At 48.3% G+C, this 21,332-nt stretch overlaps 1 protein-coding gene across 1 annotated transcript in view; it reads left to right on the forward strand.

Annotated features, from left to right (window-relative positions):
• The window catches only part of AFAP1L1 (actin filament associated protein 1 like 1), a 63,044-nt gene that overhangs the window by 17,870 nt on the left and 23,842 nt on the right, over positions 1–21,332 (forward strand). The window contains exons 2-8 of the mRNA XM_079772462.1: positions 8,741–8,869; positions 9,939–10,022; positions 10,736–10,833; positions 11,917–12,025; positions 16,636–16,734; positions 17,377–17,588; positions 19,809–19,988. Coding sequence (XP_079628588.1) covers positions 8,741–8,869; positions 9,939–10,022; positions 10,736–10,833; positions 11,917–12,025; positions 16,636–16,734; positions 17,377–17,588; positions 19,809–19,988 — 911 coding nt within the window. The remainder of the gene's footprint in view (positions 1–8,740; positions 8,870–9,938; positions 10,023–10,735; positions 10,834–11,916; positions 12,026–16,635; positions 16,735–17,376; positions 17,589–19,808; positions 19,989–21,332) is intronic.

Genomic DNA, 21,332 nt, shown 5'->3' on the forward strand with positions numbered 1-21,332 from the left:
TGACAAACCCTTTCCTAGCCATTCCCAATGCCCCCTGGCACAGACCTACACATGGGGATTCTGCACCCCTCATTACAGAAGAGGAAAATGACACTCAGAGGAGCTACTGACTTACCCCAAATTCGACACTAGTAAGTGGCAGGAGTTAGAACCCAAACCAGATCCTTATGCCAAATCCCAAATCTTCCAACCTTTCTTTACCACCTCCCTACCTTGGGATTTTGTGTTTCTGTCCCATGGAGTCAAACTTGTACTATTCTCTTCAGCATAAAGGATATTCAGTTTCCTGCCAGAGCTTTAATTAACACACACAAAAGTCTTCCAAGGTGACCTCGCTCCCCCTTGCCCTCCCTCACACCAGCGCTATATTTAACTCCTGGAAATCAGTCGGCACTGAGGCATTGGCTTTGCAGCTGGGATTTCTTTGCTACTCTTTTTTCATTCTTTTCCAGCCCCATGAACCATGGTCTCCCCTGTATACTCTGAGACAACAGGAAGTGTTTGTTTTAGTGATCAACAATGCTAGTCCAACTGGTGTGGTCCCCTCCAATGGCCTTCTCTTGGACTTAGAGAAGTGCTTGTAAATTCAAAGGAAGGAAGTGGGATGTCCCCATGGCTCCAGATGGGTAGATCTGCAGCAACTTGGAAGAGACCATGGGCAGGAAAAGGAGAGATTTCTGCACCCCTGAAGGGAAGGGGCAATTCTACTGGCCTCGCCTGTATTGCTGGGGCTTCTCGGCTGCTTTACCCAGAGCTGGACATAGACAAAAGTAGCATCCTGAAGGAGCTTGGGGGGAGGCATCCCTTAGTAGCTCCTCAGTATTCTTCCCATTCTGCAATCCTCAGTTCCCACACCTACAAAATGGGGCTAGTCTATCTTGTCATAAGAATGAAATTACCACTCTGGCCAGTAAGGCTCAGTTAGTTTGGTGTAGTCCCGTGCACCAGGAGGTTGCCAGTTTGATTCCTGCTCTAGGGCCCATGCCTGGGTTTCAGGCTCGATCCCCAGTTCAGGGTATGCAGGAGGCAGCCAATCTCACATCGATGTTTCGTTCTCTCTAAAAATCAATAAACTATTTTTTTAAAAAGAATGAAATTATGTAAATAATACATGTAACTCTCTTAAAGCAGAATATGACTTACATGATAATTATGGAAGAGTAATGTAAATAGCTAACATTTATTGAGTACTTACTATGTGCCAGACACTGTTCTAGGCACATTCTCATGTATTAGGGCCCCTTCACACTGATGAGGTGGTATACTCACAGGTCACTGATGATGTACATGAGGAATGGGGTGGTTATGTAAGTGTCCCAAAGGTACACAGCTAGGAAATGCGGAAACGGGACTTGAACTCGAGTAGTTTGGGTCACTCAATATATGTTAGTTTTAATTTCCTAATTTACATGTTAAGATTAAAATCCACCAACTACAAAATGGGCATCACTAAATAATGGGCAGCCATACTCACACGAGGGATACAAGTTCAACCAAAATAGGGTTTGGGGAGCTTAGGCAGTTGGGCTTCTGGTTCCTTTTGTTACCCAGGGCTTTTGGTTCTTCTTTTTTCTTTTTTTAAGCATCTTTTTACTATGCTGAGCCACTGTGAGGACAGGCATGGTCTTCAAATCACATTAACTAGTCATTATACTTTATCAACTCTGAAGAAAAGTTTGCTTCAAGAATTCATTCATTCCACAAATACGCACTTATCTGTGTCAGGCACTAGCAAAAGCAGGCACTATTCCTGCCCTCAGGGAGTTCAGGCTCATGTAGGGCAGTGGTCGGCAAACCGCAGCTCGTGAGCCATATGCGGCTCTTTGACCCCTTGAGTGTGGCTCTTCCACAAAATACCACGGCCTGGGCGAGTCTGTTTTGAAGAAGTGGCGTTAGAAGTTTAAGTTTAAAAAACTTGGCTCTCAAAAGAAATTTCAATCGTTGTACTGTTGATATTTGGCTCTGTTGACTAATGAGTTTGCCGACCACTGATGTAGGGGAAACGGACATTAATCGAAGACATAAGTAAATATAACATTTCACCATGAAAAGTACCATGGGAGAATGATGCTATGATAGCATAAGTAGGGGAATGGTTGTGGTCCGGAGGACAGGGAAAGTTTCCCTTAAGAAGTGGGAAGTGAATTGAGAGCCCAAGGGGGGCAGTACTGGTTTCAGGAGAAGGGCGTTCTGACAGGCAGAGGGAATAGCATATACAAAAGTCTGGGTGAGGAGGCTGAGGGGCAGAGCGTGAAGGCAGCCTGGGGGGAGGTCTCTTTGGAAGGGCTGCAGGGTTGGCAGGCCACAAAGAGGTTCCTCTTCCTTTCCTTCCCCCACCAAACATGGAGGTCACACCTGTTAAGTGCACTGCTTTCCTTTCCAGGGCGACTTGCCTCTCCACTGCTGTCATGGGTCATACCTCATTAATGTGCTAGGTCGTTAACACACAGCATACAGAGAGTCATCTCTAAAATCATGTTCAAAAATGTTTTAAGCAGTGCACTAGTTCTTTCTCCAGGTCAGGAGCCTTTATGGGATGGAAATTGGGTTATTTTGCTTTGCTGTTTAGAAATGAGAAAGGAAAATTGAATAAACCAAAAGAAAAATCGTAGGCCCTTCATAAAACCACATCCTGACAACTCTTCCTATTTTCCAGCTTTAAACCATGCTGCTTGCCTTTCCTCTGATTATGAAAACAAAGAAGGATGAGTTTTCTTTGTCCTAAAGGTGCCTGCCAAGTAGTGAGGTGGGCAAAGGAGAAATTGTCTTTCCTCCGACTGCTTTGCAGTGACTGAAATTCTAACTTGAAAGCTTTTCCAAGCATTTCTGTAAATCCCAGGCTAAAAGGTGACCAGGATGAAATCTGAAGTCAGAGTGCCCTCTGAGCCTACCTGGTAGGAAGCAAAACAAAGGTTGTTATTCTGTGGTTTGCTGAAGTTTAATTTATTCACTTCTCTCTTGTCATGGAAATTACACTCATTACCTTTGGGTTCTCTGAATAAATCCGCCTTCCCCGCACTGGAACTGTACTGGCAGTGAGGAGCCAATTACTGGAGGGTTTCCCTCTCAGGCCGCATCAGGGGTGTGGCCTGAGGATGCGGTCCTGGCAGCAAGTAGCAGTGCTTTTCTGCCTGTGGCTTAATTTCTGCTCTCTACCTTTTGGTTTCAGTTACGTGGGGAGGGTGGAGAAGCAGAGAGAAAATTGAGCTTAGCCTTGGTTGGGTATTCACGAGGAACAATAAGCACTCTGTGGCCTAATCTTAGATATATTTTTAAATACGTTTCTAATTTTATTTGGCAAACTTTTTTGCATCCCAGAGAACAATTATCACCCTTCTTGGGTTTCGGTCCCACATAGTGAAAGACTGAAGACTTATAAACAATGATTAAACCATTTCTTCCTGTGTTTTTTCCTCATTGGGATTCACTGTATCTCCCCGAGGCTCAACTAAACCAAACAAGATCAATGAAATTTATTCGTGGCTCTAAATAAACTTCAGACATAAAAGACAGCCCTGTCCTTGATGCCCCCTCCTGTCCTCAGAAAGCAGAAATGATTTAGACCAGGAGCGAAGATGGGAGGGGTGGGTTAGGGATTGGTGAAGGAGATCTTTCCTGACGGGATGGCAGAGATTTCTGGGTTGCGTTACTGTTGCTCCAACTGGAAGATGCAGTCCCCTCACCTGACATGGAGGGGTCCTTAGAAAGTGAGCACTGAGGGAAGTGGATCCACTGCCATAGGCACCCCAAGCTCAGTGTTGGGCCCAGGGCTTGCAGAGTCCCCTGATGTCCTCTTGCCACCACCTACCCCCTCCCTTGTGCCTACCACTGCACCTGAGGCTGCCGGAGTCACAAATGAATGAACAGAGCACCTGCTGGGTGCACTGAACGCCACAAGCATCGCTTCATCCCCTCTCCACGATGGCCATGTGAAGCAGCTACTGTTACTGCCCACACTGTTTGCAGGCAAAGAACTGGAAGCTTAGCAATGCTAAGGCGTTTCCCCAGAGGCCCACAGCTGGGAAACAGCAGAGCTGGGAGGGGGCCCAGGTGGTGCACATGGCGTTGCTCCTCTATGACTCATCTAAGCATCAAGCTTGGTGTGGATTTAACACAAGGTACTTTAATTTTCAACTGGTTGTGTGACCATAACTAAGTCAAATAACCTCCTCGACCCTCACTTTCCACCTCGTTAAATGGACAGAGTTAGAATCGTGTTCACAGAATAAATGCTCCCTGGGCATCTACTATGGTTGAGGCACAGTCCCTGTCCTCGTGGACTTGTCACAGCAGCTGCAGCGGATCTGTTGCTGAGTACTCTCTGATCAGCACTGCGGAGTCTGCGTCGTTGTGCGGAGTTTAAGAATAGCAGCAACAACAGTACCATGCCCTCATGGAGCAATTGCTGGCTCCAGGCACAGCACCATCTGAGTGCTTCCAAGCATGACCTGGCCTGGTTCTCCCAGCCTGGGAGGTCGGGGTCCTATCATTCTCGTTTTACAGGTGAGAAAAGCTGGGCTGAGTCTCGAACATGCCCATTCTGTACAGCGTGGACATGGCAGACAGGAATTCCGATTTGCACAGGTCTGACCCTAAAGCCCAATCACTGTGCTCTTCTAAGCAAGACTCCACGCCCAGCTAGTTATAATTTTCTGTAGGGACTCTTCTTCCCACCGTGCCTCTCTGTCATTTCAGGAGGGGGTGTCTACTGATACGTTTTTAAGGAATGAGAGAGTTCTTCCCTCATTCCCTGTGGTCACAGACCTTCCCCGTAGTATGCGTTTTTTGGTGGAGTAGTTTTCAGAGACTGGACCTTGGACTGCCTGCATCAGAATCACCCGGAGTGCTCATTAAAGTGCAGATTCCTGGGTCCCAGTACAGGGTTACTGAATCCGACTCTCCTGATAGCAGGTCTGGGAATCTGTCCTTCCAACTAACCTTCTGGGAGAGTCTTAGTCTTGCTAAAATTTGAGCCTTGGGAATGTATGAGCCCTGGCAGAACCATTTGTCATATGCATTATATGATTTTTCTACAAATTCAATTCTCTGTGGTTTAAATCCCTGCGGCTTGAATTATCTGGCCTTAAAGACAAAGCTGCCCTCAAAGGCACCTCTGTGTTCACTGCACCTGAAAGCCAGCTTTCCGGGGGAGTTCCGTAGTACAAGGTTCTCTCTGGGATGAGATCCCACTGTTAAGTCAGGTGTGTGCTTTGAGTTAGTACTTGTTTTTCTTCTATGAGATATTCATAGTTAGGGCTCAAGTTCAAAGGGCCAGTGGGGAGAGGCCCACTGCGCAGGAATTCCAGACCCACAGTAAGGGGCTCTCACCCACCCAGTGAGGGGACCCCCAGGTCAGGGGCCCCAGTGAAGTCATAGCCCAGAGCCCTCAGCGGGAGGGCTTTGAGGGGCTGCCCGCCTGCTCCCCACCCCAGCCTGGCCTCTGCTGCTCCGAGCCAAAGTCTTCTGATGGCGGATTCAGGAGCAGGGGGCAGGCTTTGAAGTCGGACAGACCTGGGCTTAAGGCCCGGCCTTACTGTTTACTGGCTGGATGATCTCATTTCTCCAAGCCTCTGTTTCCTGCCTTGTAGGGTACAGACTGCAATAAAGCATACCTCTTGCGCGGTTTATGAGGATTAAATGAGATGACGCAGGCTAACTCCCAACACACGATAACGGCTCAGATCTAGGGAAGGGTTCTTACCCGCTTCCTGCCTGCAAGCGGATCCCCCTCCCCACCCCCTGCTCATGCTCCTGGGCAGCTGCACTTTGGAAATGCCACACGATGGGCTCCCTCTGCCACCTGCTGCCTGCCAGCTCCTTCCAGGCTGCAGGAACCAGCACTGGGAGCTCCTCGCGCCCCCTCTGCCTCGCCCAGGTTCACTCAGTCCCCTCAGCCTCCTTTGCATTATTTGGACTTTTACCGTCACATCTCATTTAAACGAAAAACACTTAGAAGTCAAGATTCCATATTAGGAACCCCATCAAGGACCAGGAGAAAAATAAAAAGTGTTACAAAGCCTGAATACTATAGCTCCTGTTTTTAAATGCACAGAACTCACTCACAACCTAATTGGTATTGCTTTAGAAACAGTCATAACAAACCTTAAGTTAGACGCAGGACAGTTTGAGAAGCAGGAATGCTGCCACACATAGGTGCTTGCTGAGAGCAACAAGAAGAAGTCCTTGAAAACTCACAGCCAAGAGAAAGAGAGGATGGAAAAACAGGGAGGGAAAGGGGAGAGAAAGGAAGGGACAGAGGGGACAGCTGATTGGAATACTATTATCAATTAAGAGGAATAAAACACCGATTCACTTACATGAACTTTGAAAACTTTATGCTACCTGAAAGAAACCAGTGACAGAAGGCCATGTAGTAATTTTTTTTCCTTTAACTGATATGAAATGATCAGAAGAGACAAATCCATACAGACAATAAGTAGATTAGTGGCTGTTAGGGCTGAGATGTTGGGAGTAATGAAATTATTCTAAAATTGATTGTGGTGATGGTCTCACAACTCTGCGAATATAATGAGAACCAATGAATGCACACTATTAAAAAGAATAGTCCGAAAAGTTTGACGTCATTCATTGAAGGACAGTAATTCTCTAGAAGGCGTGGTGGGGGCAGGGATGTCGAGGAGGTCCCCGAGATGTTTTCAGAGGGTCCCTATGGTCAAAACTATTATTATGCAGCACTAAGGCCTTACATGGCCTTTTCACTCTCATTGCCTCGTGGGTGTACAGTGGAGTTTTTGACATGTGATGGTTACATGACATGTGATGTCATGTAGCTCTGAAGGCTAATGGGATATGTGCCTCTGTATTCTTGTGTTTTAAATTTCTCTCAGTCTTAATTCTTACTACAGCCAATGTTGACAGATATAACCCACATAAAACAAAAGCTCATTGGGGTACTTGATAATTTTTTAAAGTGTAAAGGAATCCTGAGGCCAAAACATTTCAAAACCACGTGTAGAGAGAGAAACTGCCACTGCACCCCATAGTTTTAGCATTCCTGCCTGACAGCAGAGCAGTGTTGTGGGTTTTCAACTACGAACCCCTACTGCAGGCCACAGAAAGCTCCCATGGTACCCCACAGTGCCGTCCCTGTAGCATTCAGCATGGCCTCCCTCGTGAGCATTTACTATGTATGGGCACAGCATTTTTCATGCCTGACATAACTCATCTTCACAGGGACCCTACTAATAAGAGGCAGGTACTGTTATTACCCCCCTTTACAGAGGAGGAAACTGAGTCATAGGCTAAGTAACTTGTCAAAGGTCCCACGGCTAATGGATGATGGAGCCTGAACTTGAACCCAGGCAGTCTGGCTCCAGGGTCAGCTCTCTTAAGCAGGATGTTATAGCCCCTCTGAGCCATCCAGATCCTGTAGCTACAAGTCAGTCTCACCACTTCCCCAGGAGGGCCTAGGGTGGGGAGAAGCTCATGGAGTTGAAAGTCAAGAGACTAGAGTTGAAGTCCTGTCTCTTCTGCTTGCGTCTGTGTAATTCAAGCAAGTTATTTATCTTCCCTGAGCCTTAGTTTCTTCATCTAAAAAGTTAGGGTGATCATGGGACCTATCCCAAAACCTGTTGGTAGGATTTATAAAATACTGCAAACCAATATGGTGCTATGGGGAAAGGAAGAGAGTGAGGGAACCAGGTCCAGCCAAGGCCGTGCTGGCTGTGTGACTGGAGAAGTTATTTAACCACTCTGAGCCTTAGTTTCATTCTCCGTACAATGGAGATAATGAAATGCTTGACAGGAGATTTAAATAAGACTGTAAGTCTGAAAGGGCTTAGGCAGCTCGGCACAGGTTAGCTGTTATTATGCACAAGGGATTGGCGAGTTGCAAAGCAGGACAATACTAGTACTGTAATGAGGCTGGTCTTTAGCTCTAAGGCAAACCAAGTTCCTGTTACTATTCGGGACAGGGAGACATCAATGACATCATGGTCTTGGCACGCTCCAACTTTTAAAGGATCCTGTGCCCTAGGATTTTGCAACTCCATGTGGTCTCAACCAGCAGCAGCAGCAGCAGCAGCAGCAGCAGCTGGGAGCTTGTCAGCAATGCAGACTCTCAGGTCCCACCCAGACCTCCCGAGTCAGAATCTGCATTTTGACAAGATCCCCAGCTAATTCCTATATACACTCAAGTTTAAAAAAACACTGGTGTCGCATGGAAAGAAAGAACGGTAATGGTAGTTTTTGGCCTGGGATAGGAAGGGTTAATGTTTAGTTTGGCTCCTGCCAAGGCACCGGAAACAGAAGGTTCCAGAGATTGAAGTGTATGGACTGATGGGACAGGAAGACTCCCTTCCTGCCTGTGTCCTGGACTGCCAGGGCTCCAGCCTGGGGCCTGCACTGAGCCTCGGGCTGTGGTGAGGAAAGGCCCTGGGCCTGCAAAGCAGAGGGCATGCTGGGACAAAGGGAGGCCTAAGTGCCTCTTCTCGGGCCACCTGGACTCAGCTGCCAGAATGAGCCTGGGAGGTTCAGTCCTCAGGCTAAGGCCACATGAGGTCTGAGGCAGAGTGGAGAAGCCCAGAGGAATGTCACAGCTAACTGAGCAGGGCTCTCCCAAGGGTGGCCAGCACTGGGACAGCTGTGTGAAGGCCTCTGAGGTCTCCCTGGTGCACCCAGCCCCACCCTCTGTCCCCTGGTCCCCTGGCCTCTAGGGGGTGGGAGCAGGGCTGGGTCCCGGGACCCGGGACGCAGCGCTATGACCATGCTTCCTCCGCAGTGCTGGAGCAGCTGCTCCCCGAGCTCACGGGGCTGCTCAGCCTCCTGGACCACGAGTACCTCAGCGACACCGCCCTGGAGAAGAAGATGGCCGTGGCCTCCATCCTGCAGAGCCTGCAGCCTCTCCCAGGTCAGACGTCAGCACTCTGCCCAGAGCCCCTCAGGACCCTCAGTAGCTCCCCAGGGCTGCTGGCAGGAGGAAGCCCACAGCATAGCATTCAACACTTTGCGTGATCTGGCCAACGTCCTCATCCACTTTGGCCCTTCTCCACCACAACCCTGCCTGTGCTCTTTGTGCCTCTCCATCCCCAAGGCACTACAAATTCACACACACAATGCACATGCCACACACAGGTACATGCCACATACCACACTCACACGCACACCACATTCTCACATACACCTCACATGCATAGCACATCCATAACAAATATACACTACATGTGACACACACCACGCTCTCACCAACAGCATGCACTCACATACACAGCACACATGACACATGGCACATCTCTCACATCCCACATGCTCTCACACACAACAAACACATACACATCACACACTCCTGTACACAGATGCACACTGACACACACCATCTTTATGAGTTGGCCCCACATTGTTATTCATCCCCCACCCCCTGTATCCCACAGCTTCTCTGCCTGTCTTCCCAGCAGCAAGGTCTCCTCACCTGCTCCAGCCTTTTCTCTATGCCCATCAGCCCCCGAGATGATATTTGTACATCAAGACCTCAGTGAACCCTAATGGGCTGGCCCCGTGTCCTGCACTACTGAAGGCGTCTGAGTGATACGCTGGGAGGTCACTACTCAGTGATTCTCTGAGCCTCACTTCCTAGTGACAAAGAAGGTCGAAGTCACTGGCTGCCCTCACAGGACTGGGTGGAAGAAGGGGACAGTGGCCGTTGAGCTGGCTGGAGCCCCTGCCCCGAGCCACTCCAGGGAGGCCCCTGTAATCTGTTTTCTATACTGGGCTCTAAGCATCCTTTCACTTGGAGGAGATCCTCAATAACAATGTAAAAATGAAAACAAGGTTTGAAAACTAAAGAAATCATTTTGGTTGTGCACATGCTTTGCAAACTGAATCTTGTATCCTGTGCAGCGGGGAAGACCTGGCCCCGCCTCAGAGTCAGCGTCTGCGGGTCCCCATCCTCCTCACTGTTGGTGTGTTCTCCTTCCTCCCAGAAAAAGAAGTCTCCTATCTGTATGTGAACACAGCCGACCTCCACTCCGGGCCCAGCTTCGTGGAGTCCCTCTTTGAAGAATTTGGTAAGTGACCCTCTCCCGACCTCAGTCTCTGGAAAGGCCCCTGACCAGGCAGGGAGATACCTGCACCTGGGCCTGGCTCCAACATGACAACAATGATCACTTTAGGCAAGTCCCTGAGCCTCTCTGGGCCCTGCCACATCTGCAAGTCTAGTCAAATGTACGGTAATAGGAAGTCATCCCCAAAATTTGAGGAAAGGAAGGAATGAACGTGCAGGCCAAGGAAGGTATGGCACATGGGGCATTGTCCTGCCTGCTGCCTCGCATTCATCAGCAGTGGCCGCCTGGGACCCTGGGTGGAGCAGTGCAGTGGCACCATGGGCATGGGAGCAGCCAAGCAGGGCTGGTGCAGTGTGTGTGTAATGAATGTTCTATCTCAAGAGGAGGCTCAACACAGGGAGACAGCTATGGGTCAAATGAGGGAGTGTTAGGGGCTGACAGACTTAGGGAAGACATTGCTTTTGTGACATAACCCTTACAAATTTGCACAGCACTGTACCAAACGTTATCTCATTCGATCTTCTCCATAACCCTGAGAGAGAGACAAGGCCGGTTTACAGATGAGAAGATTGAGTCTCAGAGCGATGAAGTCACTGGTCATTAGGGTTACTAATGGAGTTGGTATTGGAGGCCTTCTGACCCCAAATCCAGCCCTCTTCCTGCTCTGCCTTTGCTCATCCTCGGCTTTCTCTGCCCAACGGCCTGACATTTCATAGACTGTGACCTGAGTGACCTTCGGGATATGCCGGAGGACGAAGGGGAGCCCGGCAAAGGAGCCAGCCCTGAGCCAGCCAAGAGCCCATCTCTGAAACATGTGAGTCATGGACTGGCTTCCCACACCCTCAGGCCCTTTGCTCCTCTGGAGGGGGCCAGGGAAGCTGCCCCCTGATGCTGGGGACGCTCCTGGATGTGCAGGACCCTGTTCTCTCTTCCGTGTGGTAGTTAAGGGCAGAAACTGACTCATGCTTACTGTGCCCCTGCGGAGCAGAGATAATGTGGTAAGCTGACCTGTCCCTTTAGGCCCAAAGGATGACCCAAAGGGTTCTGTCATGGCTTGTGCTTGCAGAAACACAGATGGAGTGATAGGGAAAGCTCTGGGCCAGAAACTGAGTGGCCTTTACCCTCTTCCCTACTGCTGTGTGGCCTCTGAGACTGAGTTTTTCACGTACAAAATGAAGGTTTGGATCATATCTAGGGTTCCCAGCCTTGGGGCCACAGAATTAGGGCAAGGGACCCATAATCACACCAAGCATTGTTTCTCAACTGCATAATTCACTATCATCAGCATCAACAGTTCCAACTGTTGACAACTTACTGTGTCCTTTACATGCACACAGCAACTGAGTGAGGTTATCCTCATTTTACAGGAAAGGAAACTGAGGCTCAGAAAGAGTAAGTGACATGCTGATGCCCCACAACTAGAAGGTAATAGGGTGTAGCTGTAAAGCCAGGGTTCCCTGGCCCCAGAGCCTAAGCTCTTGGCCACGAGGCGATACTGCCTCACTAAATAACATCTCACATTTACTTGTCCCGCTGCTCCTCATGTGTATGTAGAGGAGATTATAGGGTACTGCAGAACCCACAGTAGCTTTTAGTAATTCTGCATGTGCTCACTCAAGCGTATAACTCCTTCTATGTGACAGTCCACAAAACTTTTAGACATTTCAGAAGCCCTGCTGCTTAAATAACTTGGAAAAAACACAGGACCAACCAAACACTCTTAAGGTTTCTCAGCTTTGCCCTTCTGCAAGCCTATTAGATAGTATAGCTACTCAGTCAGATCTTGCCTTCTAGGCGCGCCTGCCTCCCTCTCCCCAGCTTCCTTCCTGTCATTCTGCTGCTCCCCTCTGCTCTCCAGGCCTTCTTAGTCTCACATACCTCTTCCTTCTCCCTCCAGGCAGCAGACCTGCCTCCACCGCTCCCAAACAGGCCTCCGCCTGAGGACTACTATGAGGAGGCCCTTCCCCTGGGGCCAGGCAAGTCCCCTGAATACATCAGCTCTCACAGTAAGTTCTGGTCCCCTTGGGAGTAGAGGGCAAGGAGTAGGAGGCTCCTCTCCTGAAGCTCCAAGCCTGGCACCCGCCAGCCCTGCCCACCTCCTGAGGAGTAGCTGCCTGAGGACATGGCCTCTTTAATGACGTCCTGGGTACATCAGTGGGTGTGGACCCAGGGGTCAGGAGTTTGGGCTCTCGGCCCAGTTCTGTATGGCCTTGGGCAATCCCCTTCCCCTCTCTGGGCCTCTGTTCCCTTACCCTTAAAATAATAAAGAGGGGTAGATACATGCATGTAAATGCACTAGGGTGGAGATGCACAGATGACCATTACAACCTTTGCCTAGCTCTGAAGCTGGTGCTAACCTCAGAGCTCCTCCTCAGTGGACTGATGAACTAATGCATGTTTCAGCAGAATCACATTTTACAGGCGGATTAGGTTATGTAGGTTATGAAGTCAAGGCATATGATAAAAAAAGCACATGGTCAAAATCAGAGGTCTTCAGCAGAGAGTGTGGGCACCCCAGGGGATTTATGAAATGATGCAGGCAGAAGTATTAAAAGTGTCATTTACATTTAGGTCAATACCTCTTTTAAAAAGTCCTATGTGAATGTTTTATAGAATTTATAATCTAATAATAGCATGATGCTTCTAATTAGTTTAAATATAATTATGTATATATGTGTGTGTGTGTGTATATATATATATATATATATAAATATATATAAATAATATGGACATACATAATAATTATGCATGTGTAATTTATACATAAACAAATATAACTATATTTCATGATTATATTTTTACCGGTAGGTGAGCACAATAAAATTATTTAGAGGGCACTAGTACAAATTATCTTTGAAAAATCTCAGCCTGGCCAGCATAGCTCAGTGGTTGAGCGTTGACCTATGAACTAGGAGGTCACAGTTCGATTCCCAGTCAGGGCACATGCCCGGGTTGCAGGCTTGAACCCCAGTGTGGGGCATGCAAGAGGCAGCCAATCAATTATTCCCTCTTATCATTGATGTTTCTATCTCTCTCCCTCTCCCTTCCTCTCTAAAATCAATAAAAATATATTTAAAAACTAAAAAAATCTCTTAAGTTGACCACAAAAGGAGAGTGTTTGGTTTTGACTTGTTCTCAATCGGTCTCCTCCAGTGTTACAACAGGTGGCTGTTCTTTTGAGGATCAGATAAGTCACTGGCTTGGGTGTAGGGACTTAGCAATCCATACAAGAAAGTACATGATGTTCAGTTGCCTAGATCACATCTGCTTCTACTGGTAACTTGAGAGAACAGTAGCCCCGACTTGGATAGTAGGTTGGTGAGATGGAATTCAGGGAAAGGACTGCCATAGGGTGCCACTCATTGTAATTGCTTTTGTACTGTAAAGTCATAGATTAAGAAAAGGGTAGCGAGGCCCAGAAGGGGCTTTCATCTCAAGTGCTAAGAAACGACAGAAAGGAACAGCAATTTGGTGGAGTGCCACAAGGTACTATGATATACATTGAAATAAAATCCTCTACACCTGAAAAAAAAAAGAGAAAGTACATGATGGTTTTTGATGACTCAGCATATTAGTTGCACATGTATATGAAAATATTTATGTGCTGGGATATTTTCCAACCACAGAAAAAGTAAATAGCCCTAACTGGTTTGGCTCAGTAGTTAGAGCATTGGCCTGAGGACCAAAGGGTTGCAGGTTTAATTCCTGGTCAAGAGCACGTACCTCGGTTGCAGACTCGATCCCTGGCCCGGGTCAGGGCATGTGTGGGAGGCAACCAATTGATGTCTCTCTCCCTCCCTCCCCCCCCCCCCCCAATCCTCCCTCTCTTCCATTCTCTCTGGAAATCAATGGGAAAATATCCTCAGGTGAGGATTTTTTTAAAAAGTAAATAAAATAGGTCTCCTGTGCTGATCAGAAATGAACTCCAAGATACATTCACTGAAAAAAATCAAACACATAATACTGCATATGACATGATTCCACTTATTTTTTAACAGTATATATGCACAGGCATTCATTTTAACAATTTTTCTAGGATATGCAAGAGACTCAACAGTGCTTTCCTGTGGGAAATGAATAGAAAACTGGGTGAAGGGAACATATATTCCCACGCAATTTCTTTTGTGCTGATTATGTTTTTTGCCATGGGCATATATTTTTTTTATTGTAGTAAAACACACATAACAGGAAATTGACCATTTCAACCACTTTAAAATGTCCAATCAATGGCATTTAATACATTCACAGTGCTGTGCAGCCATCACACTATCTAGTTCCCAAACATTCTCATCACTGCAGAAGGAAACGCCATACGCATTAAGCAATCACTCCCTATTCCCCTCTCCCCTGAGCCCCTGCCAATCACCAATCTGCTTTCTCTATGGATTTGCCTTTTCTGGATACTTCATATAATAGAATCATACAATGTGTGGCCTTTTGATTCTCACTTATTTCACTTAGCATAACGTTTTCAAGGTCCATCCATGGCATTGCATCTCTCAGTGCTTCCTTCCTTTTTCTGGCCAAATAATATTCCACATTTTGTTTATTCATCCATCAGATGGACATTTGGGTTGTTTCCCCTTCTGGGCCGCTGTGGCATAGTATTTTTATGATTGCTAAACTAGTTCAAAGTGAAACGGTAAGGTTGGACAGGCGATCAGTGGCTTTCTCCAGCCTTCGTAGTCGTGGGGTCTAATGTCACTGTTAGCAGCTATCTGTCTGTGGAGCAGGTGACTTTTATTTTCTCCACTGGAGAACGGGGGGTGGGGGGCGGGGGGCGCAGGGAAGGGAATGAAGTGCTCTGTGCCCTGAATCCCAGGTCGAGCCCCTCAGATGAGGCTCCTCCACCTCCCCACAGAGCTCACCCCCCTCGCAGCTGGCACAGAGAAGCCGCCTCTGGAAGCAGCAGGCATCCTGGGGCAGTAAGGAAGGGCGGGCCTCAGGAAGGGCCAGGGACCTCATCCAGGGAAAGAGTGCCAAGCCCATCAGGGAGTATCCTTCCTTTCACACAGTATCCAGCCCCAGGTGTCTGAGCCCTTTGGCCAGGCTGTCCCTCCCTCTTCTCCCTCACACCTCTTCTTCCCCCTCCCCCACACCCCGGGTCCTGACTCTCCCAGTCCACCTCACAGGGCATGCCACCAGCACGTGAGGCCTCAGAGTCCTGCTGGGAAAGGCAGGCTCTGAGCCTCACTTGGGAGACAGAACTGGCTGTCCCAGTCGCTGAGAATTCGAGCACCGCCATCCTCCGGAAACAGATGGACAGCAGGGTCTGGGAGCCCGGAGCAGTGCTCGGAAGAACAGTGTGGTGTGAGAGCGAGCTGGACTGGGTGAAGGAAGGCTTTCTGAAGGAGGGCTGTGCCGCTGTCCCCTAAGCTGGCAACCTTGGTCTCATCCAGGCTCTGTCACTAGCAAATTGTGTGTATCTCAGTTTCCTCGTCTGTAAAATGGGGCTGATACCTACATCCCTGCACTATGGGAATTGGAGGAGACAATAAGAATAATGTGCCATGCACTGTGAGAGTTTATATGCATGATATCACTAATCCAAGGTGGGAACTGTGCTTGTCACTTTAAGATGAAGAAGGTGAAACGCAGATAAAACCGTTTTCTTTCCAAGGTCCCTCAGCAAATGATGGAGGCAGATTTACACTGAAATCTGATCAACCCCAACGCATATGCCCTTCACCCACTGAACTTCAGAATGTGCTCCAGAGACGGTCTACATCAAAATAACCTTATTTTTTTTAAATCCAACTCCTTGGAGTTCAATATAGTTTCTATTTTTACATATGTTTTAAAATGTCCTGTTAAATAGTAGGGGGATTTTAAAGTGCAGAGTCCTCAGCCCCGTCCACACCAGTGAATCCGAATTTCTGGGGATACAACCCAAGGATCGGCAATTTAAAAAGATACCTGGTAATTCTGAATAGAATAAAATGTGAGATAACCCCACCCGTGCACTGTGCGGTAGCCCTGAGTGGGATTGTGCTGTGAAAATTCAGCAAAGGCAGCAGCTGTATTCTGTCTGACATGCATTAGTATTACCTCCTCTAGTCCATTTCCTCCTGTGTAGTCACAGAGGCTCAGAAGGAGAATTGCTTTGATGCAAAGAGGGAGATGTATCAGGAAGTGAGCAGAAGGGCTGAGGTGGCAGAGAATGCGGCAAAGGCGGAACAGGAAGGGGGCTGGGATACCACTCTGTGCAGTACAGGGACCAAGACTCACGTCCACACACACCAGTGCCCTGGGGTCATTGAGGAGGGGCTGACCACGCTCTGCCTGTGAAGGTCAGAGAGAAGAACTTCGGGCTGGGTCTTGAAGGGTGAGTAGGAGTTCTCTGAGAGAAAGTAACAGAGCACAGGGAACAGCATGAGCGAGGCCTGGAGGTGTGACAAGGCCCACCAGGACAGGTCCTGGTGACAGGAGCACAGAGGGCATGTGGGGAGCTGCAGTCGATGAGACACATTGAGGAGGCCCACACCCTGGCCGGGAGAGCTACAGGGAGGGCCACTCTCTCCCGAGTGGGCAGTGGTATCCAGGGACTTCCCCAGCCCTGGCCCCTGGAGTCTGCCTGCATTTTTCCAAAGTGCGGCTCCTTCTGCCAACCCCACAGATGGCTGCAGCCCAGCCCACTCCATTGTGGATGGCTACTACGAGGACGCAGACAGCAGCTACCCCTCGACCAGGATGAACGGAGAACTGAAGAACTCCTGTAAGTACCAGGCGGGCCTTCTGTCCCCTTGACTTGACCCTTAGCATGCATGTGCCCAACCCCCTTTGGGTCCCCATGGAGGCCCCAAAGCCCTTGTCCTCAATGATCTCGGGATTCAGGGGAAAGATCACTGGCACAGGAGTCAGGAGCCCCCCATGGAGCCCTTGCCCTGACTCTTGGTGACCGACCTTATATAGTCATTCATTCTCTCTGAGCCTCCAGTTTCGTTATGTATAAAATGAGGAGAGCTTGAGTGTCATGAGAATGACTTGAGACAGTGGATGCAAAGATGATGGGGTAGTGACAGTCGCTGATGTTTACAGAGCTCACTAACTGCTAGGCACTTAGCCAAACCCTCCACATTCACTGACTCTCACGGCAGCCCAAATGGGCAGATACTGTGATACTGTGTTCACTATGACGGTTTGACTGATGAGGAAACTGAAGCTCTGAGAAGTCAAGTCGCCAAGGCCACAAAGCTAGTGGTAAAGGAAAAGCACAGCACCCAGGCAGGTGTTTAGCCATTATCATAACCACCCCTTCACGGTCCTGGGGCCCCAGAGCAGGGATGCCTTCGAAGGGGTAGGGAGGTGAGACCCAGCTGATGGCACAGTGGCAGGTCCTTTCCCATGGCGCCTGCAGACAACGACTCTGACGCAATGAGCAGCTCCTACGAGTCCTACGATGAGGAGGAGGAGGACGGGAAGGGGCTGCAGCCCACGCACCAGTGGCCCTCCGAGGAGGCCTCCATGCACCTGGTGAGGGACTGCAGGATATGTGCCTTCCTGCTGCGGAAGAAGCGCTTTGGGCAATGGGCCAAGCAGCTGACTGTCATCAAGGAGGACCAGCTCCTGGTGAGTGGGCACGGACGTGTTCCTCTCGGCCTCTCGTGGACTTGTGCACGTGTGTTTATGTGTGTGTGTGCAGGCATGTCTGCCTCAGTTACCCTGGGCTTGCTTTGTGCACAGAGGCTCAAGGCCTGGTGCTTTGAAGATCGGTGCTCTGCCACTGGAGTAGAATTTTTAAAAAAAACAACAAAAAACTAGAAGACCTGACAGAGACTTTACCAAGAGTTTGTTTTGCCAGAGACAAATTTTTTTATCGCTTTAAAACAATGTTTTCATTATGCAAGTAAATTTATTTATAAAACTAGAGCAAAACAATGTAAAAAAAAGTGATTTTTAAAAACACCATCTATAATCACTTTTTTTAAAAGTGATTTTTAAAAACCCATTGACCACGAGCCACTGTTAAGTTTTGGGGATTTTTTTTTATCTGAGAGTATGTTTATTAAAGCTGGGACAGTGAAACAAGGAAGGCCTAGGATAGAAGAAGCAACAGGAGAGCCTAGGCGGGCAGCTGTGGCTCTCCAGAAACGTTAGGGGAAAGAAGTGAGCCAAGGCAGGCTGCTGTCAGTCACTGCGGAGTCAGAGAAAAGGGGGCCTTGGAGACAGGTTCAGGGGGTTTGCCCGGGACAAGCTGCCCATTGCTCCCCTGGCTGCAAGTCTCATGGGGACCCTTAGAGTTTAGGAGAAAGAAAATTCACTGGAAAAGAAGATTCGAGTGACATGTCCAAAAGAGAGCAAGCCTGTTAAGTTGTGTTTTTTTTTTATATATTTTTTTTTATTGATTTCAGAGAGGAAGGGAGAGGGAGAGAGATATATAAACATCAATGATGAGAATCATTAATCGGCTGCCTTCTGCACACCCTACACTGGGGATCAAGCTCACAACCCAGCATGTGCCCTGACCGGGAATCAAATTGTGACCTCCTGGTTCATAGATCGATGCTCAACCACTGAGCCACACCAGCTGGGCCTAAGTTTTAATATACATATTTCCACCCTCATTTTCATACATCAGTTTTTTCCAAAACTGAGCCCATGCAGCACATGCTTTCTTAGGTTTTTTTAGTTTGCCATCTCTCATCCCTACTATTTCATAAAAGAAAATGTGCCCTTAACTCCAAAGTAGAAGATTGAGCAGACATAACTTCAGAAAAAAACTAACATACATCCATCTGAACATGACCTTTTCTCACCCTGGAGCAGTGAAAAGCTAGTTCCAGTCCAGAATCAGTCCAGAGTCACGACTTACTCTTTCCTCCCCGCATGCCCTCTATTTCTCTTGGCTTACTGCACTGGCTAGGCCTTCTAGCACAATGTGAAAAGAAGTGGTGAGAGTGGGTATCCTTGTCTCAGTCCACATGTCAAAGGAAAAGTTTCAGTAATTCACCATCAAGGCTATTTGCTGTGAGTTGTTTGTAGATGTTCCATATTATCACATTAAGGAAGTTCCCTTCTATTCCTCGTATAGGTGTTGAGTTATAAAAAGATACAGAATTTGATGAAACACTTTTTCTGCTTCTATTGAGATAAGTGGTGGGTCTCCTTTTCCCTGTTAGTATGATGAATGATATGGTTGGTTTTTTAATGTTAACCACTCTTGCGTTCCTAGAATAAACTCTACTTGGTCTTGACCCAGTATGCTTTTTATACATGTCTGGATTATCTTTGCTAATATTTTGTAACTGTTATGAGAGAGATTAGCCTATAAATTTCCTTTTCTGTAATGTCATTGCCAGGTTCTGGTATCAAGGTTATGCTGGCCTCATAGTAAGAACTGGGAAGTGATAATCATTATTTATAAACTATTGACTTCCCAAACCCAACCCTCTATCTCTGCTAGAATTCCCTCTCCCAAATTCCTACCATGTAGCCCATTAGTAGCAAGGAGCTAACTTCCTCCCAAGCCAGCCTGTTTCTTCTCTTTAGAGAAGTTCTTTTGACTCGAATGGTCTTCCTAGTATTGTGCTAAAATTTACCTCTTCCTAATAAGTAGTTGTGCCCCCTGGCGCCCCTCAGTAGCCCTTGATATCTGGAGATTGCCCAAAGATACCCCCTCTCTTCTTGGGGGTGAACAGACACAGCTCCCGTCTTCACACAGTGCCCACAGTTGGGCTGGGTGGGGAAGGGAGATATCTGTGGGGTAGGTAGAGCTCCCCTTTGTGCAAGGGTGTCTCCCTCCTCTGCCCTCCATTCCAGGAGACCCTGACCTCTTCTTTCCCTGTCCAGTGTTATAAAAGCTCGAAGGACCGGCAGCCACATCTGAGGCTGGCACTGGATGCCTGCAATGTCATCTACGTGCCCAAGGACAGCCGGCACAAGAGGCATGAGCTGCGCTTCTCCCAGGGGGCTACTGAGATCTTGGTGCTAGCACTGCAGAGCCGGGAGCAGGCCGAGGAGTGGCTGAAGGTACAGGGAGCTGTGCCCTCCTTCCACCTGCCCTCCCTTCCTTCCTCTCTTTCCCAGGACCAGCTCTCAGTGGGGAGGGCTCCTGCCTCTGGAAGAGCAGGCTTTGCTCCAGGGAGGGGGCCGATGCCTGTGCACGGCTAGGGCTTCTGTGTGGAAATGGGCCTCGGGCATCTCCAGGAGACAGGCCTCAGGCTGGAGGCCTGTGTTTCTTCTCATCATTTGAATCACCGCCTAACGTCCCTACTGTGGGCTTGTCCAGCCTGTACTGCTGCACCTCCTGGAATGGAGAGCTTAATATCTACGAAGGAAGCTGATCTTACCATTAGATAAGCTAATCCTTTTTTTCTTTTAAAAAAGGAAAACCCTTCCTTGTCTTATGTGAAATGTGGATCCTTGTAACGTCCACTGTGGCCCAGCTTCTGCATTTTGCAGCTGCACAGAACCATTAGAGTTAGCATGTCCTGGGCCATCTATTGTTCTAAGAGCTTTACACACATAACCGCATTTACTCTTTGCAATGGAACTATTATTGTTTCCATTTTACAGATGAGGAATCTGAAGCACAGAGAAATTATGTGACTTGCCAAAGACCACACAACCAAGTGTTGGGACTAGGATAGAAGCTAGCAGGGAAATCTACACCAAAGGCCATAGGTAGGGTGGCATAGTGATCATGAGGGAGGCCTTGGGTGACACACAAACCTGAGTTCAAGTCCCAGGCCTAAGTGGCTGTGTGACCTGCAAATGACTTCGCCTCTGTTTCCTCCTCTAATTAATGGTTCTTGTAAGAATTCTAGAGAGCATTTGACATAATATCTGCCAGGCAGTAAGTGCTTAGTAATTATCAGTGATTACTGTGCCATGATGATGAAGGCAGCACCCCCAGTCCCTTTCAATGGGCCCTCCAACCTGCACCCTGCCTCCATTTCACTCCTTTTCTCTCCAACTGTGATCTTCCTGCTGGAACAAAGAAACCAAACCCCTCCCTCCCCATTCTCCCTTCCTTCCTGTGATAACCAGCTCTTCTCCCCCTTCCCCCCCCCCCTGCCCCCCCAGGTTTAGAATTTCTCTTTACTGCCTTTGTCTCAGGAAGGAAAGGAAGGGAGAGAACCTGACTGCTAGTGGAGCCTCTACCCTCAAGGGGAAGGTGGGTCAGAGAAAGAAGCCCTAGACTGGGAGTTAAGCGGCCTGTCTTAACATCCGGCTTGGGAAGCCACTGGCCCAGAGGTTAAGGGCAGGCAACCATGGCTCCGCCTCTTGGAGCCTCATTATCCTAATCAGTAACTTAGAGACCACAGTGGTCCCTGCCCCACAGGGCTGCTAAGGGGATACAATGGGATATTC

Source organism: Cnephaeus nilssonii (genome assembly GCF_951640355.1).
Source record: "Cnephaeus nilssonii genome assembly, chromosome: 5".
Classification (NCBI taxonomy): Eukaryota; Metazoa; Chordata; class Mammalia; order Chiroptera; family Vespertilionidae; genus Cnephaeus; species Cnephaeus nilssonii.